At 41.9% G+C, this 24,095-nt stretch overlaps 2 protein-coding genes across 10 annotated transcripts in view; both read left to right on the top strand.

Annotated features, from left to right (window-relative positions):
• Nucleotides 1-4,926, top strand: part of fblim1 (filamin binding LIM protein 1) — an 8,031-nt gene extending 3,105 nt beyond the window's left edge. For 4 of the 5 annotated variants that reach the window (XM_035520125.2, XM_027018731.3, XM_081705766.1 and 1 more), the window contains 7 exons: nt 1-278; nt 620-771; nt 2,106-2,217; nt 2,306-2,475; nt 2,832-3,010; nt 3,496-3,616; nt 4,086-4,926. The exon at nt 1-278 is cut by the window's left edge and continues 118 nt beyond it. In XM_035520125.2, coding sequence (XP_035376018.1) covers nt 1-278; nt 620-771; nt 2,106-2,217; nt 2,306-2,475; nt 2,832-3,010; nt 3,496-3,616; nt 4,086-4,199 — 1,126 coding nt within the window. In that variant the 3' untranslated portion in view covers nt 4,200-4,926. The remainder of the gene's footprint in view (nt 279-619; nt 772-2,105; nt 2,218-2,305; nt 2,476-2,831; nt 3,011-3,495; nt 3,617-4,085) is intronic. The other variant, XM_027018734.3, reaches the window with a different exon arrangement.
• Nucleotides 4,927-5,134: 208 nt separating this feature from the next.
• Nucleotides 5,135-23,405, top strand: si:ch1073-335m2.2 (msx2-interacting protein). Of its 5 annotated transcripts, none has more exons than XM_035520635.2 (15): nt 5,135-5,372; nt 6,645-6,965; nt 10,205-10,687; nt 11,518-11,678; nt 11,844-12,044; nt 12,131-12,282; nt 12,389-12,514; nt 12,778-12,891; nt 12,980-13,093; nt 13,175-13,275; nt 13,388-20,684; nt 21,064-21,156; nt 21,300-21,494; nt 21,936-22,094; nt 22,281-23,405. In XM_035520635.2, exons 1-15 carry the CDS (start codon nt 5,290-5,292, stop codon nt 22,410-22,412), a joined length of 9,732 nt encoding a protein of 3,243 aa, XP_035376528.1. In that variant the 5' UTR covers nt 5,135-5,289; the 3' UTR covers nt 22,413-23,405. The 5 variants fall into 5 exon arrangements, with proteins under 5 accessions (XP_035376528.1, XP_035376529.1, XP_035376527.1 ...); XM_035520636.2 differs by having other exon boundaries at nt 10,202-10,687; nt 11,521-11,678; XM_035520634.2 differs by having other exon boundaries at nt 5,136-5,372; nt 10,202-10,687.
• Nucleotides 23,406-24,095: the final 690 nt, after the last annotated feature.

Genomic DNA, 24,095 nt, shown 5'->3' with positions numbered 1-24,095 from the left:
AATCCTTGGCACCCCAGTTCGAGACATGCAGCACTCCGCGACACCACTCAGCCCCACCGGGGCGCACCGGAGACCCTCAGCTTCCTCCACCGCCACACAGGAAGGGGTGTGTGGTGGCTTTTCTTTACCTGCCAGCCCTCTCCGAGCCCAGGCCAGACCCAGCCTGCTCACGCCTGCCCCAGAGACCCGGACCGCGCTCATTGCTAATGGCAGTCCTCACCCTGCTCCATCCAGTCTGGGGAGTACAGGCCAGGGCAAGCAGGAGTACTGCCCTAAGGGTAAAGAAAGCACTCTCTCAGAAGTAAAACAGGGGAGAAGCATAACTGTAGCATAACTGTTATTGATTATGACTAATGGAGACTAATGATCTCTTCCCAGCAATATGTTTTTGTAAATATTTATATTGTAAAGATGATAAATAGTATTTTTTTTCCTATTTGTGGAATGAATGTTTTATCAACTGTGGCACTGGTGGTGATATAGACTAGGTCTTGGATTAGTACAGCATTCAGTACAAATGTATTGCCCATGTGTTGTACTGTGTACTGTGTTCACTACATGTGAACTGACCATGTCCTGGATTAGGACTGAGTTCATTACACATGCATTGTCTTCCCAGAGTTCTTTCCTTCTCCACCTCCCCCCAAACCCCTGGACTCAGAGGTGTCTGATGTCCCGGTTGCTTCTCCACCCCCACCTCCTTTTGTTATGTCCTCTCCCGTGCGCCCTCCAGTTGACCCCAGACACGGACCATCAGCCTCCACAGGCGGGGTGAGACACAATGAACAGTGTGTTCATATCATATGTCCAAGGTATAGAGGTATAAACAGAGGATGCACTATATGTGATCAGATAGCGTTTAGTTTGCAAGAGTTAGGATATTTGTTAAACATATATTAAGAGGTGTTCTGAGATTATTTGGAGAGTCACGGTCTTAAAACTAAAACTTCTGCATAGTTGTTGCTGTAGCAATAACACAATTCGGGATTTTTGAAATTTTCTACCACTAAATTAATCTGTCACAAAGTCACCTCTTTTAGCCATGCTAGGATGGTTTCCTCAGAGTAAAGTAATTATGGATTCAATTACTTAGGTTAGATGAATGAGTCCCATATTAAATCACTTAACTTAGTCATTCTCCATTTCTAATTTGTTAAACACATACAGCAATTTTTCACTGGAAATGTACATTTGCTTAACAGAAGAACACATCTAAAAAACTGAAATGGAAATCCAACAGAATGTACAGCAGTACGCAGTGTCCTAACGCACTTTTTTCAGTTTTGCAGATGTAAACACATGAGGTTAAGCCACAACAGAAAGTGAGCCTGTGTTAAATTTCCATTTCCATTTACGGCATTTAGCAGACGCTCTTATCCATGCTTACAAGATGGATGAGAGAAAGAAAAGTACTGATGCATGTCAATTCGGCCTCTAACATGACTTAGTCTCTTCCTCATTGGGGCAAACTTAGGCTCTATCCCAGTGAAACACTCTACTTATTTATTAGTTATGAGTTATGCAGAGAAGGTAGCTAGCATAGCAATACGCTATCCCATTGGCAGTACCAATTCTTAGGCAAAGCAGCTTTAGTGCAGGGTCGCTCTTCTCATTTAAGAGAGACATTGCTTTTGGGTCTCAGTGTATGATGTGCACTCGAGAGCTGCTCCTGAAAAAACCCACTATTTATATTACTGTAACTGCAGTTTAGATAATATTAATTTAGTGTGATGTTTAAGATGTATACCTAATTCCAGTCATGGAGGACTACAGCTCGGAGACAGAGAACCGTTTGGTGGGTTCACCTCTCAGGCACACCGACTTAGCACATCGTGTACTTATCAGATTTAACAGGTGTGATAGGACAGAAAACTGTACATTAAAGGAAAGATATATTTCGAGTTAACTATAATCTTATATTCAAATTTTAAAAATTGTTCTTCATAACATTTGATCACTTGAGCAAATAAAATATTAAAAATAGGTTAATTTTAAATTAAAAGGTTTAGTTTTAAATACTTTTATGTTTAAGACTTTTTAACATGTGAAAATAAAGCTTTTTCATTCTGAACCATACCTAACCTTCTTTTGATCTCGTTTCAAAGCAGGTCTCTGCGGCTGGGAGGCGTACTATGGAGACACTGCCCCCTGCTGATAGGAACAAAGATGCACCATCAGCAGGATTTCTGGACAGCAGCGAAGAGGAGATCAAACCAGGTCACACAACACAGAAGGACTCTCAAATCTGCACCATGATTTAGTCTAGTTTGGTATTTTGATGTGTGTGTTCCTGTGTGTGTCACAGATGTGTGTGGATTCTGTCGTAAGACTGTGCCGCTCAGTGAGCCTGCCACTGAGGCCTTAAACAGAACCTATCACAGCAGCTGCTTCCAGTGCAGACAATGCCACACTGCTCTCGCTGGCAAAATGTACTACAGCAAGGCGGGGATTCCCCTGTGTGAGGACTGCTACCAGGTAGGAGCTCCTGTCTGGGCTTGCTTACGTTTTCATAAAAGTACCTTTGACTTGGCGACAAGAACATTTTCCGTACTGTCTCTGGATCAATGCTGATAATTCACTGTAATCATCAGGACTAACATACATCTAAAATATTTCTCTGATATCTTAATTGCTTAGATAGATATATAAGTGCATAAGGTAGAATGTACTTATATCTACAAAATATTTATAAACTTTCAGAAATGTTCTCTTCGGGTTTACTTCTTCATGGCATTCCAGCTGAATGTCAGAACAATTCAGTGTATATTTTATTTCCTGTTACGTTCACTATCACAGCCTACATCATTCCTGCTCCTGTTGTTTTATCAAAGGCCAGTCTGGAGCCCTGCTGGGCATGTGGCGAGGTCATCAAGGATCATGTGATCCGTGCGCTTGAGAGAGCCTATCATCCACCCTGCTTCGTCTGCACAACCTGCAGCCAGCCAATCGGAGAGCAGAGGTTCGCCCAAGGCGAGGTGGGCGAGGTGTACTGCCTGCAGGACTACTACAGGTAATATATAACACAAACAACATCATCTAGATTATGTAACTGGGCAACATTTTGTATCATGCGCGAAGTGTTGAGGGAATTCATGGTTAAGGGTGTTTGCTGGGTTAACGTGTATATGTGGTATGGTTAGTTAAAGTTAAGGTAAGTATACAGGCAGTTTAGGTGCGGCATATGGTTGATTAAAGTTAAGTGTAGGTATCAGGGTAAGTTATGTATGGGTTAGAGCTGGTTAAGACTAGCAAGTTTTCATGTACTCACTGGAAAATGCAAAACATATTAAAATTAAGATTAAGATGTCTGTGCCGCAGGTGTTGTTACTTAGCATCCAATCTTCAAAAACTGTGATACTCAAATAGCTGTTTGGGTCAAATAGTCATACTCGAATAGCTGGCTGAGTTGTTGACTGAAACAGTATCTGAGGGTGCCGAGTAGGTTTGCTGTGTGAGTAATGTGTTGCTTCTGCTGCTGTGTCCTGTGGGGTTTAGGAAATACGCTCCTCAGTGCAGCATCTGTGGAGAGCTGATAATCCCACGAGAGGATGGCACAGACAGCTACACAGTAGAGTGCCTTGGACGCTCCTTCCATGAAGACTGCTACCGCTGTGAGGTACGTTTGTGCCTGGCCACCATATGTGCAGGTCAGCTCTGTGTGCAAATGGACCTTTTCTCATCTGTTGTTTATGTGTGTTGTATTTGTGTCTAGTAAGCATTACGGTACGTACTCTGTATGTTCACTAAATATGAGTGTATATTTGGTGGAGACAAACCAAAACATTGGTATTATCATACTTAATAGTACATGAAAATAGATTTTCTGTTTTCAGAAAATCGGATTGGCATTCAGAGACTCATTGGCATTCAGGTGTTCTGCCAATGTATGCCATTTATAACTCACTAAATGTTTGACATATTGAACAGTGTTTGTAATGTAATGTAAATGTAATGCGCCCAAACTATTTGCAAGCATTAACAATGCATACTTTAAAAATGACAATTTTGTACGTTTGTATCATGTGGTATGTAGTACATGGTTTTGGACACAGTTATTGGCTCACAGCATGTTTTCTTTTCTACAGGTGTGTGGGATGCTTCTCTCCCCAGAGCCGAATGAACATGGATGTCACCCACTGGAGGGGCAAATACTCTGCAAACCCTGCCACTTGTCTCTGATCCAGGCAGCTCAGCACTGAGCCTGCATGCTAAGGGCTTCCACTTAGATCCTGTTCATTATGGAGATGATCCATCCACGGGGATGAGCGTCGTCAGAGGAGAGGGGTGGAGAAGAATTTAAAGTAGCTCGGCTGTGTCTTTGGCCATGAGCAAAAGAGAGGACCATAAATGCAAAAGAAGGGTCATCAAAACTATTGCATACATATATGTAAAATGTCATTACCAGCAAGCAGTCATGTATTCACTGGAAAATGGAAAAAAATGTTCAATAGAAAATGGCTTCTCATCACAGCTTCACAGGGGATTTTGAAAAATGCAAGATATATAGTTATTGACTCAGAACTGCAGCGCCATCTCATGGACTAAAACAATGCTAGGCCGCTTTACCTGGTCTGGGATAAAGATTGCATACAAAAATGCTGCAAAACTGGGAAAGCGTTGCTGAGAGAGCAGAATCTCTCCTTCTAATGAATCGGTAGTTAAAATACCTTAGTGCGACATTATTTTTTTATTTTCCAGTTTTTTTTTAAAATTTCATTTCACTGCATTTATCAATGATGTAGCATCATGTGTATGAACCATATCTGATGTAATCTAAAATTTTGCACTCTTGTGTAATATGCACCAAAATATAATACACCAAAGATATTTATTCATTTCCACGATTTTCCTATATTTTTCAGATAATAGTCTAGTATATGAAAATCGCCATCGTATCAGTAACAAAATAAACCAATATGTGTTACATATCTGCCATCGTTTATTCTATTTGAGATCTTTGTTTTATCGATGTTACAAGGATTTAATGTAAAAACAGAAGTTGTACTAGCAAATGAGATCTGTTCTGTCCGCTTATATAAAATGACGTTTCCTGGGATGTCGCAGTCGTGTAATGTCGGGAGCGCGCAGTCAGGAGATGTGCCGTCCCCGTCATCAGCGGACGCTGTGCGCGTTCCCTGTCGAGTTCACACGCCCGCGTTCAGACGCGCCAGTCAGGAGCTTTTTCACACGATCTCACGGCGTTCATTTTGGAAGGCGGATTTCCCGACGGTCACAGATTAAAATACGTGAAAGAGCATATGTGTATGAACGGGAAAGGGGACACGCAGGATGGTTCGGGAAACCAGACACCTTTGGGTGGGAAATTTACCCGAACATGTTCGAGAAGAAAAGATTGTTGAACATTTTAAACGGTGAGTTATAGCGAGAGGGTTGCTTTCGGCAAACGGCGCGCGTTATATTCTATGCAGCTCGCGAGCTAGCTGGCTAGGATAGCTTTTAGCCACACGGCCTGCGCGAGAACAGCTTTAAACCGCGGTGAAAAGCAGCTAACCCACCCAGGATTTACGATGTACCGCGGCTTGTTAATTCAGATGTCAAATATGTTTAAAATTGTAAGTACATTTAAGGCGCAGGAATTTGACTAGGCAAATTGTAACAATTTATTCCTTAAGATGTTTAGCTTTGGTTTAGCTATCGAGCTAACCATCTTGTGGTTGCAACTGGCTAATCGATTAGCTAGCTGGCTACCTTGCTGGCTAGCTCGCTAGCTAATTTTTACTTCGATTTGTGCTTATTTTTATCCATGTATCTTGAGCGGATATTTGATTATCGTGGATACTGCGTAATCGATAACTAACATGGGCAGTCAGAATTGAATGTTACTTGCCGGTGAGCATTCGTTTTTTGGTATGTTTGATGGCTGGCTGGCTGGTTGGCTAGCTAACACTGGGTGAACCCTCGTATCTCTTCCTGAACGGATTCGTTCAGGTGGCCAGATGCTCAGCCAGCTTGCCTTCTAAGAACGAAGCCATTGTTTTACTGTTAGTTAGCTAGGTTAATTAACATCTAGCGAAAACTGGATAATTTCTTTAATGTTACCATTTATTTAAAATGCAGCCTAGTGGTAAATCTCTATCTACACTTATCAGATAGTTGTTCATAACCTCGGCAAGAAACTATTTGCCATTTTGAATCATGCCGTCCACCATCAACTTTGAATCCTTACAGTACTGAAGTTTTAGTTGGGTATAATCGCTCATAATTGAATTGAATGTATGAAGTAAGTTGACAACAAAGGTAATTTCACCCCGATGATATAACCAGATAAGTAAATGTACGACAACGCGCTTTTAATAAGGGTAAAAATATTAGTACCTAGACAGAATAAGGAAAGACGACGTAGCGATAGTATGGTCAGTCATACTGGCCCCTTGTGGTTTAAATGAATGTTAATGGAATACAAGAGAATTTTAAAACGACAATGCGTTGTATAAATCACTTTGGCAAACCAGTACTGCAGTGCATTGAAGGAATGTCTTTTGGATTGCTCCAGTGGCTCATAGTAGAATCCCCCTCCCCCACTGACTTAAAATAGAAAGTCTGTCCACTAGTTTTAGATGATTTGTGCTTGAACACAGTTGTTTGTTTCTTTGAGACCTCACACTTTTTCCTTTCTTTTCTAGGTATGGGCGAGTGGAGAGTGTTAAAGTCCTCCGCAAGCGGGGTTCCGAGGGTGGCGTGGCAGCCTTTGTGGATTTTGTTGACATCAAAAGTGCTCAAAAGGCTCACAATGCAGTCAACAAAATGGGGGACAGAGACCTTCGCACTGATTACAATGAACCTGGCTCAGTCCCTAGTGCTGTGCGGGGACTGGATGACAACCCCCCTTCTAGCAGTCATGGGAGGGAAGTTGCGGGTTTCTCAAGGGGTGCTGTGGGGCCCGTGTACGGACCCCCGGTGTCTCTCCACACCAGAGAGGGACGCTATGAGCGCAGATTAGACGGGTAAGTGGATGCAGTCTCCCTCTGAACTGCAGGGGGACTATGGTGTCAAATTAAAACATTTCCCCACTATCAAAGGGTTTACGGTTTTTGGGTTAATCAAAAGAGAATGAACAAAGGCCGTTGCATTTTGATAAGACCATAATCTAGGGATTCCCTCTTCATTCTCTGAGGCCCGACTCCGCTCATGGAATTATTTGCCCATATCTATTTAACATTTTAAGAATGTGTGGATAAAAGGTGTGTGTTCAATAATTGGGATTACTGTGTGAGCCATATCCTTCCTCCGAGCTGGATATTACCCCTGTGGAAAATATCCTGGTGAGTTTGGATATTATGATCGCGGGAACATATCTGGTGAGTTGGATATTAGGCGTTCCCCTTCCCCCGAAAGTGTCGGATTTTACCTGTACTTCCTTGGATCACCTGTCTGGAAGTAATTACCATACCATTGATGGATTAAGTACGTACATGATGTGTTTTCTTTTTGTTTCGGGTTTTTTGTTTGTTTTTTAATTTTTTACATGAAGGTAGTTTCATTCAAATCTACTCAAGAATCAGATTTTTTTTTCATGCTCAATTTGTTTTCCATCTTCCATCTGGTCATTGTGCTAACTCTGTCACTCATGGTGCTGTGCCAACTCTGGATGTGTATGACACCAATGGATTAGGACAAGTCTAAAGATTCTATTTTAAAAAGGGCATTGGATTTAAGAAATGTCATCTCTGTTGCGTAAAAGGTGAGGTTGACGTTCCAGGGTCCATGTGGAGTATTTGCAGTCAGGGTCTCCTCGTTTCCCATCATTTTCCACTGCTAGTCACGTTCAGGGCGGAACTAAACATGATAAATACCATTAAAGGAAAAACAATGGACAATTTTGGAGCATATGCCAGATATCAAGTCAAAGCCTGAAGACCAGAAGACCTCTCAATTGGATAGATGAAGAAACATTTTCTCACAAAACTTGGATCTAACCCTATTTTTGGATGTACAAGTGCAAGTTGAGTTCGTCATTTGCTGGATTACCAAGTCTTAATGTGGATGTACCCATCAGTCACATCAATTGATTCAAGTGGTGTTTAAAGTGGACATTAGAAGCATTTGGTGCCTACAAGTTTATGGAAGGTATTTTAAAAATCTGAGGATTTCTATGTACTGGCTTAAAGTAAAGGAATATCCCAAAGTCTGACTAATTTAACATTCTATGGAAGTAAACCATCACAGACTGGGATTACTTTTTTTTAGCTGCAGAAGTGCTGTTTTTACTTGTTTTAAGAAGCTGAAATTATTTTACTCCACTGTAGCCTGCCCTGAAACTGATGTTGGGATTACTCCAGTGTTCACCAGTACAGGGAACATGGATATATTTTGCTTTTTCAGACTCTAACCTATGGAAGGATTTTTCCCCTAATCAGGTGGCCCTGTCAAGGAAAAAATTTATTTTTTTAACAGTAGAGTTAGGGGCATTTCTGCCAATTTTCAAGAACTTAGTCATCCTGATAGATTTTCTGTGACTTGCAACCATTTTTGGATTTTCTCTTGACCATCTCGTTCTTCCTGGTGGAGGATATTTTTATTGTGACTGCAATCAAGGCACAGTTTACCCAATTTTTCAGTCATCCTTTTTGGCCTCGGTATTTTTGGCTCACACATTTGCCCTCCTATATTGTATTTGGGATATGTAGGTTCATTTACCCCTCCGAAAAGGTTGGTATTGCCCTGCCTTGTGTACCTTTTGCGCTTTCTTTATCTAACCCAGATATGCACCTTGTCTTTCTTCTCCTTTTTCCACTAACTTTAGAGCTTGTAGGAAAGTCTCTTTGGACAGAAAGATCAGACAGTTTCTTTCTGAGCCACAAATATTGTATTAACTCCTCCCTCCCTTTTGTCTGTTTAGTTTGTGTCCGCTTCCTGCTTCTGCCCTCTTGAATGTCAGCTCTTGCTGTTCCAAGATTATTTGCTTGTTCCTCAGCTTTGCCTCTAGCTTTGTTTAGGTAATAACAGCAATTCGGTATTTTGGAGAACATCAACTACAAAGGAACTAATAACTGACTTTAAAAAGGACACACACAGTAAATCATTTGCAGAACAGGTGCTAGTAGATCTAGACTTTGGCTTTTTTGCCATTGTCAATATGGATAAAGATAACATGACCTCTGACCATATAGTGGCAGTATTTCATATATGAATCAGCAAAATTACACAGTACTTTAGTAGATCTCTCAATTTTAATTTATTCAATGAAAAATCTTAAATTTGCAGTAAGATGTAGCCATTTGTTTGTACCAAATTCACTAATTTTTTTTCCTTCCGTAAAACAAACAACTTTATCACGTTCCCCAAAGATAACACAATCCCTACATTACAATTGCAAACCTAGGAAAAATTATAGAATTGTGGTGATTATGTATACTCTGTAACATGGAAACGTTCAATAGTACTCATCATTTTCAAGAAACAAGTCTGTTGGCTCAAATTGGACTATTTTGCACAGTCATCCAAGGTCTGTCAGATAACTAGTAACTACTCCAAAGGTTATCGGCCGTTTTGTACTGTGCAAACAATTTTCAGGGATGCATGGATTTGAGTGTTGGTGATTTAGCTTGTTTGATTTGGATGTTGGTGAATTGGCTGGTTGTACTTTTGCCTAAACAAATACATAAGTTAGCTTTATTAGTTTGAGATTAGGAGTTGTAGTATAGGAAGTGTTTCCAGATAACCAATATCTGTTCTAGATTTTATATTTTAAAGTGTCTAACATGCCCTAGCATGCACACGTGTATGTTGGCAACATATTTAAAACTGTAGAGCCATATAATATTAATTCTACTTTACGTGCTTAGGGATGTGATTTGTTACATGTCATTTTCAACTGATGAGGTACCAGCTTGACAAATTGTGCAAAAGTCCTTCTGAGTTTATTTATGACTAACATTTGTTTGAAGAAGTAATGAAATCTGGACCTGTTTTAAGGTTTGCTCAAAAGTTATTGTTGCACTTTGATTAAAATTTGTGTAAATGATGTGTAAAATGTTTCTTAAAGCCCATTTTTGAGTGGATTTAAATCCAGTTGGGCATTTTCTGGGAAAAGCGGGTAGAAAGTGACCCATGCATCTCAAATTTAAGATAATGCAGTTCATAAATTTAATGTTGTAAATTTGCGTGAATGAGTGTTTAGTTGATTTTTTTTGAATATTTGTTTCTTCTCCTTTCCCATCTCTTTCTATCGCTCTTGCAGCAGCTCAGACAGTCGGGATCGAGCATACGAGCACAGTCCTTATGGACACCATGAACGCGGTGGCACTTTTGATAGGCCGCGGCACTACAACACAGACTATTACCGTGACCGCACCATGTTTGCCTCTGGGGTCAGCTCCAGCCCAGCAGTTAGTGCAATTAGTGGGGGATTTGATACCCCAGAGTCTCATTTTGAGCCCCGAATCCGTGATCCCTTCACCTTGTCCACCTCTGCCCGTCGGGACCCCTACCGTGATGACAGGGGCCGGCGTGTTGATAGGACCTACCATCATCGCCGCAGCAGGTCCTCTCACTCCTCACAGTCAAGGCACCCCTCTCCCCAAAGGACCACTGCGCAGACTCCCAAAGCTCCTCACTCCCCCAAAAGAGCTCCAGTCTCTCCAGGCAGAGGGCCCCGCTCACGGTCCCGCAGCCGATCATCCAGCTCGGATTCAGTCAGCAGTACCAGCAGCACTGGTAGTGGCAGGTAGAGTGACTGACAGTTTTGAGTAACTATTGTTTATTGAAGAAGCAATCTAGCTGAATTGGAATGAACAGCAGTCTGCCAGTGTTTCATTCACTGGTGGCTCAGCAGTTGTCTTTATGGGTTGTATCTATATTAAGAAGTATTTGACATTTATGTGTAATTTTTAGCACATATGTGTGAAATTTGTTTTAAATTCTTTGTGCTGTGAATAACAGTAGAAAATGAGTAAAATAAAATTAATATACAGTGATTTATCTAATTTATGACTTGCGTGGAAAGTAGTGTCAACCTAAAGAATTTTTGAATGGATCAGAAAAGAGGTAATGGTTTGTCATTTAGTATGTTAATTTATCATGGAATATAAGACAAAGCTGTAGTAAAACTGTCCTATCAAGATATTAAGGATACATATCCATAGTATTGCAATTTGTTTGCACAGTATATCATCACTGTTAACATATAATTTAAAGATTGGGTGCTTTTTTTTTTTTTTTAATGTTTTTTGGATCATGTAAATATCAGTATACTCAACTACAATGTAAAATTGGTCAGGGTGAAAATATAACAAGTGATTTCTCATTTGCATATAAATTGCAGCCTTTTTGCGACACTAGTCTTGTCTGTACGATTATATTGACTGACAATGTAATGTGCAGCCATATTCAGCATTTAACAGAACATTTAATAGGTCTTGTATACTATTCGCCTTTTGGTTTTATTAGACATTTCGCTGAAGTCGTTGAACTATGTTGAACAAGTGTACTTTAATGGATGCATTGCATGTATTTTGTTTTAAAGAGGTTTCTCTCTCTCTCTCGCCCCTTTGGCAGCAGTGACTCTAACAGCAGTTCTAGTGAGGGGTCCCGAGCACGCTCAGTTCAGTCTGCAGCCACACATGCCCCTCCAGCTCCTCCTCCATTATCTTTGGACTGTGATGAGCCACGTAGAAGCTTTGGCATTAGGGTTCAGAACCTTCCTGTGCGATCCACAGGTTTGTAGCAAAATTTGCAAGTGTTTTGTGCACTGTGGTAGTGGGAGTTTGTTTGGTGTATTTTATTTGTCTAATTGGTGCCAACACTTCTTTTTGTTTTTATTGCTGTAGTTTGATATGTACCTTGTAAGTTACTTCTGTCTTAAATGTGCTTTTTGTCTCCAGACACAAGTTTAAAGGATGGACTTTTCCATGAATTTAAGAAATATGGGAAGGTGACATCTGTGCAGATACATGGAGCATCAGAGGAACGGTATGGCTTGGTCTTCTTCAGACAGCAAGAAGACCAGGAGAAAGCTCTTAGTGTATCCAAAGGAAAGCTCTTCTTTGGTATGCTGATTGAGGTGACTGCCTGGAATGGCCCTGGTATGTACTGTACAAGCTGTCCTGCATCTGCAAGTTTGTATAGTTTGTGCTGTGTCGTTGCTTTAGCCATATCTGTTCACTGACAGAGACGGAAAGTGAGAATGAGTTTCGCCCTTTGGATGGGAGGATAGACGAGTTTCACCCGAAGGCTACTCGGACATTGTTCATTGGAAATCTGGAGAAGACGACCAACTATCAGCAACTACTCGATGTATTTCAGCGCTTTGGCGAGATAGTGGTAAATCTTTTAATTGTTTTTAAATATCCCTTTTTTCTTGCTGTTTTGGTTTTGTTGAATTTAAATAAGCTGTTGTACTCTCTAAAATTAGTTGTTTTATCTTCAGGATATTGACATTAAGAGGGTTAATGGCGTTCCTCAATATGCCTTTGTGCAATACTCTGATATTGCCAGTGTGTGTAAAGCCATCAAGAAAATGGATGGGGAGTACTTGGGCACCAACAGACTCAAGGTATTTATCCAGATTAACGTACACAGAACTAAGCAGTGCTGTACTTTGAGCAACCTTGGCTGGAGAGACAAGCTTGCTCCCTACACATCCCTGCTTTGTTAAATGTGGTTTGTCAGGGGAAACCATGTTGGTGGGTGAGAACTGGATAAAATGGCTTTCATAAATAATTGCGCCATTAAAGTGTGATTTTGTATGTTGCTTAAATGCACTTGTTTGTTTTAAAGATGCTTTGGGGAAGTTTAGAAGTTTCTTTTCTATTTCAGCTTGGTTTCGGCAAGAGTATGCCTACGACTTGTGTGTGGTTAGATGGTCTGTCATCTAACATCACAGAGCAGTATCTCACAAGACACTTCTGTCGCTATGGACATGTGGTCAAGGTAAGTAATCCACCTAATGTATAGTTTTGATTTAGATTTGCATTGGCTTTAATCCTGTTAATTATCAACTAATTTATTGATCTTATAGGTTGTTTTTGACAGAATAAAAGGGATGGCTCTTATTTTGTATAACAACACTGATTTTGCACAAGCTGCTGTAAGAGAGACCAAAGGATGGAAGATTGGTGGCAACAAAGTTAAGGTAAAGAGAGCTTCCTCTCTCTTTTTTTAATATCTGACTGATGCCCTTGATTTGTTTCATTTATGTACCACTTCTTTGCAGGTTGATTTTGCCAGTCAGGAGAGTCAAATGGCATTCTATCGCTCTATGCAGGCATCAGGACAAGATATCCGTGACTTCTATGAAATTCCCTCAGACAGAAGGTGAACCTTTTGAAAAGGTTGCAAATATGGGAGTTCAGATATGTGCAATGTATTGATCTGATAGTGTCGGTCAATGAAATTGCTGATAAGTTTTTTCCTGCTACTTTAACAGAGATGATCGAAGACCTCCATATCATGACTTCTCAGCTGAAAGAGCATACTACGAGAATGTTAGGACCCCAGGAATTTATGCTGAGGATCCCCGGCGAGACTATGCTGCTCGCAGTCGTGAACGTTATACAGAATTAGACCATTACCAAGGTGATCACTATGATCCACGCTATCATGAAGATCCTCGCGAATACAGAGATTATCGGGATCCCTTTGAGCAGGATATCAGAAAGTACAGCTACATTCAGCGGGAACGTGAGCGAGAACGTGAGCGTTTTGAGGCTGATCGTGGCAGATGGAGCCCATCCCATCAACGCCGACCCATAACCCCTTCTGTCTCCCCTTCTCCATCTGACCGTGTCTCAAGAGAAGCAGAACGCCGTGCATATAGGCATTCTTCTGAGAGAAGTGGCAGCTGCAGTTCCTTATCACCAACACCTCAGTTTGAAAAGCCAGAAAAGTCTCCAGTGGATTACAAGACCGAGAGTCTTGAGAGGGAAATGGAGCAGGCTGAGGCAGATCGTGTAATTGGGGCTGAGAAGAACAAGCGTGGCAGGCGCAAGGATAAAGCAGAAAGAGAGAAGGGAGAGAAATTAAAGTCACGAAGGGGCAAAGTGCAGTCCCCTAGCATACCTCTGCCTGAAGCAGACAGGGAACCCAGTCAGGATTCAAATTCTGGAAAAATAAAAGTTTCAGATGTAGATGGTTCAGAGAGGCAAAGACATAAAGTTGAAAGTGAACCACCCCCTTCTGATCCAATGTGTCGCCTTGAACCGCTAAAAGGGGAAAAACTTGATGCAAGTAAATGTGAGCCAGTGGACCGGGATAGCAAAGGAAGATCAAAAAAGCATCTAAAACCTGACCCTGGAAATGAAGGAAAAGAACCCCTTTTGGATTCTGATAGACTTGCAGCAAGAAAAAGACGTTTTGGTGATCCCAGTAGCAAAGCCATAAGACAGAAAAGAGGTCGCCTTGAAGATGAACAGAGTAGTGGGATTAGCCAAACTGCAGACTTAAATGTATCTGTTGCAAAAGAGGCAGAAGGTGATGTGAAAATGTTAGAAAAAGAGACACAGAAAAGGGAACATTCTAAGTTCAAATCTGAGAAACTGGCTTGTCATTTGAATCAAAGGGAAGAGTTGGATCCCAGTGTGAAAGCTGAACCTCAGACTTCGTCTGTACCCCAAGGAGACCATTCTGAATGCAACACAGAGTCTTTAGATTCAAAATCTCAACCTGGACCAAGCATACCAAGACGATTCTCCAGTGATGGAACCCCAGAAAAGGACAACAAAGGCAGGGAAGAGTATTTGGATATAGATCTTTCTCAGAGTTATCGCAAGCAAATGGAGCAGAACCGAAGGCTTCGCCAGCAGCTCCTAGAGCCTGACAAGCCAGGAAAACCAGAAACTCCACAGTGTGTGGACACAGAAGATTTTGAACATCGTAGCTTGGTGCATGAGGTAGGAAAACCACCACAGGATGTCACTGATAATTCTCCACCAAGTAAAAGTAAGAAACAGGAGCAATTTGACATGGATGTAAGTGCAAAGAGAGAGCGTGTATACCGGATTTTCCGGTCAAAGAATGAAGACTCAGAATGGAACAGTACAAACTCTCCAAGATTTCAGCATGCCTCTCAGCAAGCAGAGGAAGAATATACAGACGTTCCCCATTTAATCACTGTCAAAGATGTAAAAGAACTACCTAAATCTGAGGATAATGCTCATCCAGATCTGGAGCTTGCAAGTAAACGAGTACAACCCCCACAGGTGTCCAAGCTAAGCACACCTCTACAGGATGAGCAGCAGAGACGCTGGGAGAGTCGTTTAAAACAGGACTTATTACCTGACTTTTCAAGGAGCTCAGAAAAGAGACGACTAAATCGGAAATATTTAGAATATGGACTTTGGCCTGATTTGGAGCCCGGTGAGGTACGCTCCGATTCTGAGGAGGATAGAGAACACAAACCAAATTCTCCTATTCCTTCAACCTCAGTATCTCTTCCGGAACGGCAACGTGGGGATAGATTATTAGAATCAAAACTAACAACTCCACTGGAGAGGAACAAGTTCTGTTCGTTTGCACTTGATCAGACAATCACTCCAGATACTAAAGCTTTGCTAGAGCGTGCAAAATCTTTGTCCTTCTCGAGAGAAGACAGTTGGTCTTTTCTGGATGGTGACACACATTTTCCTAATTTGAGAAGTAGAAAGGATACGGAAAAGGTTGAACCAACACCGCGACCAACGCCTTCGTGGTACATGAAAAAGAAGAAAATTCGAAGCGAATCTGAGGATAAACTAGATGACCGAAAAGAAGATCCTAAGCCAGAAGACCAAGAACGAAGAGAACTCTTTGCTTCTCGCTTTCTTCACAGCTCAATTTTTGAGCAAGACTCGAGACGTCTTCAGCACCTGGAACGAAAGCATGAAGACCCACAATACGGTATGGGCTATCCAGCTGCTCAGCAAGGCCAAACTGAGCCTGATTCTGAACCGGTGGTACTCTTCCATGATCGCTTTTTGGAGTTAACAAGGCTGCAGCAGCAGAAGGGAAAAGACCAGTCTCAGCAAGAGTCCAAGAAAGAAGAAAGTGTGGACGAAAGAGCTACTGATAAAACACAGGAGGAAGAACAACCTCCTCAGCAGCATGGTACTGTTGAACCTGACACACAGCAAACAGAGATTAAACCAATCAGCCCGGTACAAGCCACTCAGGCAAGTCCTGTCCAGACCCTTCATGTAAATGCTACACAAGAAATTCAGATTACACCACCTATCTTAACAGTTAAAGAAATGTCCCCACAACTAGAGTCAGGAAATGTTGAAACTTCTCCTAAGGAACTTGGTGCTACAATAAAAGAAGAAGAAAAGCAGCCTGAACAGCTCTTTGTTCCTCAGTTACAACTGGTGCCTCAAGAATCCTCAAACAGCTCAGAATGCCAGGAGTCTAAGACTTCAGTTAATGAGACCAAAATGAGCCCATCTAATGAATTGGAAATAACGTATGACGGAGATGTTGAGCATTTTTCGAACAGTGAGCCACTGGCCACTGAGACACAAGTGAGCTATGAAGCAGAAGCTGAGTCACAGTCAGAGCTCCCTGAACTACAAAACTCTCTTTCCCCTATGATTGTAGATGAAGGTGAAAGATTAGAGAAACCAGAGCCTGTGGCCATAGGAGTCGAACCTCCAGCCAAAGAAGTTGATCAAAAATGTGCTGAGAGTTTTGCAGTTGAGGAACCAATTTCTCCTCCTCCAAGGTCAAGAAATAAGAAGGCTAAAGCTTCCCCTACAACACCAGTAGCCTCTTTGAGCTCACCAAACACACCAGATAAGCAAAGCACACGAAAAAGTGAGCGCATTGATAGAGAAAAACTTAAACGTTCATCTTCTCCAAGAGGCGAGTCTTCTAAAGCAGTTTCAGATACTAAGTCAACTGGCAAATCTCCTATACATAGCCCTGATACAGAGCAAGGTATAGAACAAAATGTACTTCCTGTAAGGGCAAGGCGTAGGAATGTACGTTCTGTTTATGCCACCCCAATTGAAGATGAATCTGCTCCACAAACTGGCAAAGACGTCGAATCACCTCGTGGTGCACGCAAGCGCGGTTTAGACAAAGATGGACAACAACCTGAACCAGATGGCATTACCGCACCAGCAACATCAAGACGTGGACGTCCACCTAAGAATCGGCGCCAAGGAGAGGATTTTTCAACTGGAAAGAGTGAGCGGTCAAAAATAACCGAGACCAAAGAGGTAGATATTGGTGAAATTGGAAACATTGAAGCAGTCACTAAAGTAGGTAAAGGCAAACACACTCCCCACTTACAAAGAGCTAATCAAGTTGGTACCTCTGTGTCAGGATTAGGGAAAAAAGGAGATAAAATGTCTGAGGCTTGTATTCAAAGGGTAGATCCTTCTGAGATGGACATGGACTCTCAGGAAAGCACTATCCAGCATGATGGTGATCCTTCCATGGAAAATGAGTCAAAGGAGGAACACGTATTGCAAAATTCAGAAACAAAACCGGAGAAAGACACAGTGACTCAAATGGAAAGGGCCACTGGAAGCCAAGAAAAACTAACAAATCCTATTCATGAGCACTCAACTTTTGATAAAAGTGGAAGAACAAAGCCAACTCGACTAAACCGCAATCCAAAACTAATGACGGAAGATAAATCTGTTTTTCTCAGAAATCTCAGAATCAGGCTTGATGTCACAGAAGTAAAAGCAATGCTTCAGACAGGAGAGGATGATTCTGGACAGGATCATTCTAAAAAAAATATGCCAAGTATATCTCCAAAAGATCAGATACTAGAACCTAGAGTTGAGAAAGATGTTTTGGAGAATGACAGTGAAGTTAAAGAAGAGTCTGTAACTCCTCCCACAAAGGTCAAGGATCCCCATGAGGCATTGTTATCCCAGCAGATGGAGCTGGAACAAGCTGTTGAGAACATTGCCAAGCTTACAGAAGACTCTACTCCACTTCAGTGTAAAAGCCCATCAGAGCCACAGCCTCCTTTATCCCAAGTTGTAGAGGAGCCTGAATGTGAACCAGAGGAAGAAAAACCTGCAAATCCTGCTAGTGAAACTGAACTTGCTGCTGCTATTGATTCCATTACTTCTGAAGACACGTCTTGCAGCCTAACACAAGACCAAGGAATCATGGACTCTGATGTTCAAACCATGGGCCCAGATGCTAAAGTTGCTGAAAGTAATAACTCGGGTACTGTCCAAGAGGACAGTAATACAGGAACACCAAGGAAAGGGGGTAAAGGCAGAGCAAAAGCCCAGAAGAGGGCCAAAGGTCAAAAGGCTGCTGTGAACAAAAAGGAAGCAAACAAGGAAATACAGGACACCGAGAGACTTTGTGTTAAATCTCCTGAATGCATACCTGCAGAGTTGCCAACTGTCGCAGAGATTTCCTCACCAGATACTGGTGCTGTGATCACTCCCTCAACTAAGCTGGATCAGAGTTCAACAGCAAATGTCTCTGATGCTGTTAAAATGACAGAGGTCCCACTTAAAGAACAATCTGACTTGCCCAAACCATCTTGTCAGGCATCTAACAAAAGCCCAACATCTCTCAAGCCACATCCTCACCCTTATGAGTGCACATCTCCCTCTCTTTCCCCCACAAGCATTTGCCTTAAGCCACATCAAAGTAGACTTCCAGTTTCCCCTACTGAGAGGTTGACTAAGGAGACTGCATTACTGTCCCCTTCAGTGACACCTGTGGCTTCATTAGAAAATCCAACATTGCTCTCTGATTCTGCCCATGATGCCAATACCAGTGATTTACGTAAAATTCTCACAAAACCAAGAAGTATTCCAAACCCAGATATTGGTGCTACACCTGGAACCATGCATGCAAGGGAGAGTGATGCCAAGAGTACAGCACATGAACAGAGGCAGTCTTCTATTTCAGCCCAGCCCATAGTTCGACCACCAGCTTCCCTACCATCCCCAGAAACAAAAGTCTTTAGTGAGAAGTCTGTGATTTCTGTCATTGCCTCCACTGCTACTTCTGTGATCAGTCGAGTTTGCAATCCTTCTGAGTCTGAGGAGAAGCCCAGTATTCCTATGGGAAATCCTTTTGTGGACAAGCAGCCTTCAAAACAGATGTATCAGCCCAGCATAGAGGAAAGTAGCACTTACCACTTACCACCAGTTGGAGAAGAAGGTGGAAATGCAGGTCGCTATATAGTGGAGAGCACATCCCTGAGTACAGGTCCTAGTACAGGCCTCAGAGTGAACACCTCAGAAGGAGTTGTAGTGCTGAGTCACTCTGGTCAGAAAATTGAGGGACCACATCGGATTAGTGCCAAGATCAGTCCGATCCCACCCCCTAGTGCAGTAGACATAGAATCCCAGCAGCTGGTATCCATGCCCCAGATTAAGCAGGAACTTTACAGTTCTTCTCAGCCTGCTACTCCTAAGGGTTCTCTGCCTCCCTCTGACCACAGTCATTCCCTGAAGTCACAGCCTGTCTCCTCTATTAAGCAAGAATCTGTACTGGACAAATTGGACCCATACCCTCCAGTTCAAAGTGGAGTTGTTAAAAGACTACAGCAAACACCTGGACCTTCTCAAGTAATGGGTTTCCATCATTCAGAATATGCAATGCTAATGAAGCATCCCAAGAAAGGTGAAGTAAATGAGCCCGTTAAAGTAGACACTGTGAAATCTGCATGGGTGTCAACTATTAGCCCTGCCATAAGCCCTCACCTTTCCTCTCCAGGTGGTAATCATGTTGGGTTTATATCAGGCACACCTACAGAGAGAGCACCATCACATATTCAGCCCAAGCAGGAACCACGTTCCCCACGAAAATCTGGACACCCTCCTTCCCCCTTTGCTAAAGTGTCTTCTCCTATTGGCTCCTCATCACCCAAAGGTGTATCTATGGTCTTGCCAACTGGTTTGCCTGCAATATCTCAGTATGTTCCCAGTGTTCATCACTCTGAGCAGTCAGTGATCATGCCTCCTCACAGCACACATGGTAATCTTGGAAGAATGTCGCCTCACCGGGTTAGTCAGGCCATTCCCATCAGTCACCTTTCTCAGGGAGAAGTAAGAGTTAATACACCTCCACTGCCAATGATGAACTATGGTATTCACTCTGAGGGCCTTGCCTCAACCTGGCCTTCTGGTCAGCAACGCCCTACATCTCCCCAGGCTGTGGGAAACAGAGAAATGGTCCTCAAAGTCAACCCAGGAAATTCCAGAGGTCATGAAGGAGGTGAGGAAGAAGCGAGACGTTTTCATCAAGCACTTGGAAGATCATCAGCAACTCAGCTAAAATCGGAGACTCTACCTGCAGGATACCGTGGGTCTCTTCACAGTGAACTGTCACTGGAACGATTTAACATGTCAAGAGATATGCGAATGCTTATGCACCACCAGCAGGGGGAGCGTCCCGCTGCAGAGCTGCACCAGGGGCACATTGCTGAAGTTGTCCCTCCCACCTCAACCCCTACCAGCATTACAGCGTCTTTGTCTCCTCGAGCACATCTTTTACCCAAAGGTGTGTCTGACAAGGATCCTTTGAAGCAGTCTGAACTGAAGAGGTCCACATCACCCTCTGGAAAAGATGGAATGATGGGAATTCGTGGTTCTGTGCCTGCCATGGCTTCACCTCAACGGGTACAGTTGATCCCATCGGGTGCTGTTCCAGCCTTTTCTGAGTATTCAACCATGTACACGAACTTGCGCACAGTCCACTCCCAGTATCCTGATGGTTCACCTCTGGGTATTAGCCAACCACCTCGCAACATCACACCCTCACAGGCAAGTTATATTTAAAATGATGCATTGCATTTTGCAGGTATGTATTGCATTGTACTGTATTGAGAGATGTGGAGAGGTTCAAAATTGTAGTAAAGTACAGTTTCCAAAGAAGCAGAATGTTTGACAGGTTCATCTGCTGTGCAAGCAAAGTTCTTCACCTCACTGTGAAGCACTTTGCTTGCACAGCTGATGAGACCTCTGTCCGAAATGTTCTGTTTCTCTGTAAACTTTGTACTACAGTTTTGAATATATATAATGTATATAGCTTCAAGAATTGCCTTCAGATGTGAAATGCCTCATTTCTCTGGAAACCTCGTCTACTACACTGCAATTTTTACTAAATATAGAAATTGTAGTAATGTGGCATCTCTCTCCAAAGGGTGTTCAAGAATCAGATCACAGTCAGCCACAGCCTGAAGGGAACATGGAGCATGTTGGACACCAACAAGTCAACATGGTACAGCTTCTAACTGTAAGTCATGTGGACAGAAAGAACGTTTTGGGGGGGGGATTGGAGTTATTTAAATTAACTAGGTCATAGGATATCCATCAATATTAAAATCTGATCTAAGGTTTACAAATGAACTTCTGTTTTTTTGGTTTTGTCTTGAACAGAAGTACCCAATTGTGTGGCAAGGCCTGTTGGCACTGAAGAATGACACCGCTGCTGTCCAGCTGCATTTTGTATGTGGAAACAAGTCTCTTGGCCTGAGGTCACTTCCCTTGCCAGAAACTGGTGCTCTCCTCCGTATTGTCCAGAGGATGAGATTGGAGACACCACAGCTTGAAGGAGTAGCTCGCAGAATGACTGTAAGTCTTAAGAGAAGAGTTGAAAAGAGATTTCTTAGACTGGATCAAAGCCAATCACCTTCCTGTTTGAAGTGATGTAGGAACATTTACATGCATTCAGTTATCCGATTATTGGCAGATTTCTGTGGTCTGTTTATTCAGTTATTGTGCTCATATATTGGTCTACTCAGATTTCTTAGATTAAAGGCAACCAGATTTCTTGAAATCTGGTAAAGTGAGTATTGGCAGGCTGCAAAACAGAAGTCAGATTACTGTCTGACTCATGTAGACTGAGTTTTCCCATTGCCTGATTATTGAATTGCATATAAAGGCACTAATCTGATTGACACAATCTGCCTACTTGCCATTATTGAATTATTGCATGTACGCAAATGCACTCTGTGTTCTATGTGTAAAGTTATATGTATGTGTTCTATCCTCTCTCCATTGGCTCGACTGCAGGGTGAAAGTGACTTCTGCCTCCTGTTGGCCATGCCATGTGGCCGAGATCAGGAGGATGTCGTGAGCCAGACACAAGCCCTGAAATCAGCCTTCATCAACTATTTGAAGGCCAAGCTTGCTGCAGGCATCATCAATGTACCCAATCCTGGTTCCAATCAGGTGTGTACTTTGGTCTCCCCCCCCCCCCCCCTCTTTCAACGATATCCATATGCATTTTGTGATCTGGTGTTAATAAAGAAGCATCTGGCTGATTTGGTCTAAATTAGAGGCATAATTTCTAATATGCATTTAATTTTTTTTCCTGGAGTAATTGTAGGTGTTGTCTGCACTTTTTGTCTTCTCTAGCCTGCCTACGTGTTGCAGATTTTCCCACCATGCGAGTTTTCACAGAGCCATCTGTCACGTCTTGCTCCGGACCTCCTCAGCCAGATCTCCAGTATCTCCCCTCACCTTATGATTGTCATCACATCGGTGTGATTCTGAATTCCTTAAACCAAGCTCTGCGCACCTCAAATTTCACATCAGTGGATATCTTTGCATCTACAGCGCCAAGACACTGATCTCTGGAGACATTAGTGTCCTATGTTCGGAATCGTAACTTCTACATATCAGTCTTTTTGCCTCTAGTCCATCTTTCTTCTGATGGTCCTCTCTCCCCAAACAGGTCTACCTGCAACACTACTCCAGATTATGTACAAGCTAATTTGACCATTTCTCTGCTGTATTTGTATTTATTGGTGAATTTTTATTTTTACTCATGGAAGTTCTTTGGGAAATCAGGATGTTTGAAGAACAAGGGGGGGGAAAGAGGCAAACAAGTGACGGAGTGGATGACTTTCTTCCTTCAGTGATTTTTGGTTCTATTAATTTTTTTAAAAAGGTGGATCATAGAGATCATTGTAACAGACTAATCAGTTTTTAAGTAGTCATGCACATGGGTCAGTGCTCCCTACTGGGAAGAAATAACATTTGAGAATGTATGTTTCAGGGGATTTACTCATCAGCCTTGCTATGTCACTCACTTTGCTAATGCAGATTACAGTAGGCTCATCCACTGACTGAGCAGCAGACAGAGCTGTGGGACTCTGGAGTTTTTGAATTGCAGGACTGTAAATATTTTAAATATTTAAAACCTTGGCAAGTTGGCTTAAACCCAGGAGAGTTGCCCTTTTATTATTCTCAACCATGGAACTAATACCTGAAAGCAAGGGAAGAGATGAGCGAAGAACATCGACATAAAAACCGAACTTAAATTTGTTATGTAAATACCGAAGACTTGTGGGCTGGCAGCTCTTGCAAGGGTTTGTTGCGGGCACTTCAAATTTTCTTACTCAAATAAAGAAAAAAAGAAAAAAACATCCAGAAAACTTGAATATAACAGTCATATGCTCTCTCTCATTTCACTGTTTGTGTTTATTGATCCTCCATGAGAAAATCATTGTGTGAAATAAATGTCTAACCAAACAAAAATGTAAACAGTAATACCTTTTTTAAAAAAATAATCAGACTAAACAATTTTATATGCATGTTCTAAATGAATACTTTTTAAAGGGTTTTAAAAGGATGTGCCAACACCATATTTGAGGCTTAGCCCCACAAAATATCCTAATACCATTGCAAATTTTTTATCCAACTATTACATTTAAAACATTTAAACAGAATTTTCAACTGTGATCTGATAAGGGGGGAATGATGCTGAAGTAGAGTGAAGGCTCTGATGCTCTGAGATGTAAATAGACTAGAACATTGATGCCTGATATTTTAAAAGGAGAAACTATTCTAAGCCTTTAGTATGTGGCCAGAGCTGAATACATACCATTTCAGTGATGTCAATTAGTGGAGAGTGTTTGTAATTGAAAACCTGCACTTGTTGGGAAACTATTGCCACCACAAACAATGCAAAACATTTCCCTCTATTTCTATTGATTTACTTACAAGTTCATTCTTCTGTGGAGACATTTAAAATGCACAATTTAGTTTTTCTTGATTGCTTATACATTATTGCATGTTGGCACACAGTTCTCAATAACTGCCCTAATGTCTTTTATGTAACTTATGCAAAATAACATTCTACTGTAGTTCACTCTACCAGCCAACACTTGGCAAATCACTGTATACAATGCTATACCTCTGCACACATGGGTGGAATGTGTTCTATGG

This window comes from Electrophorus electricus, chromosome 22, assembly GCF_041902795.1.
Source record: "Electrophorus electricus isolate QZ-2024a chromosome 22, ASM4190279v1, whole genome shotgun sequence".
NCBI lineage: Eukaryota > Metazoa > Chordata > Actinopteri > Gymnotiformes > Gymnotidae > Electrophorus > Electrophorus electricus.
The sequence above is the reverse complement of the archived record's forward strand: the minus strand, read 5'-3'. Positions and strand labels throughout refer to the sequence as shown.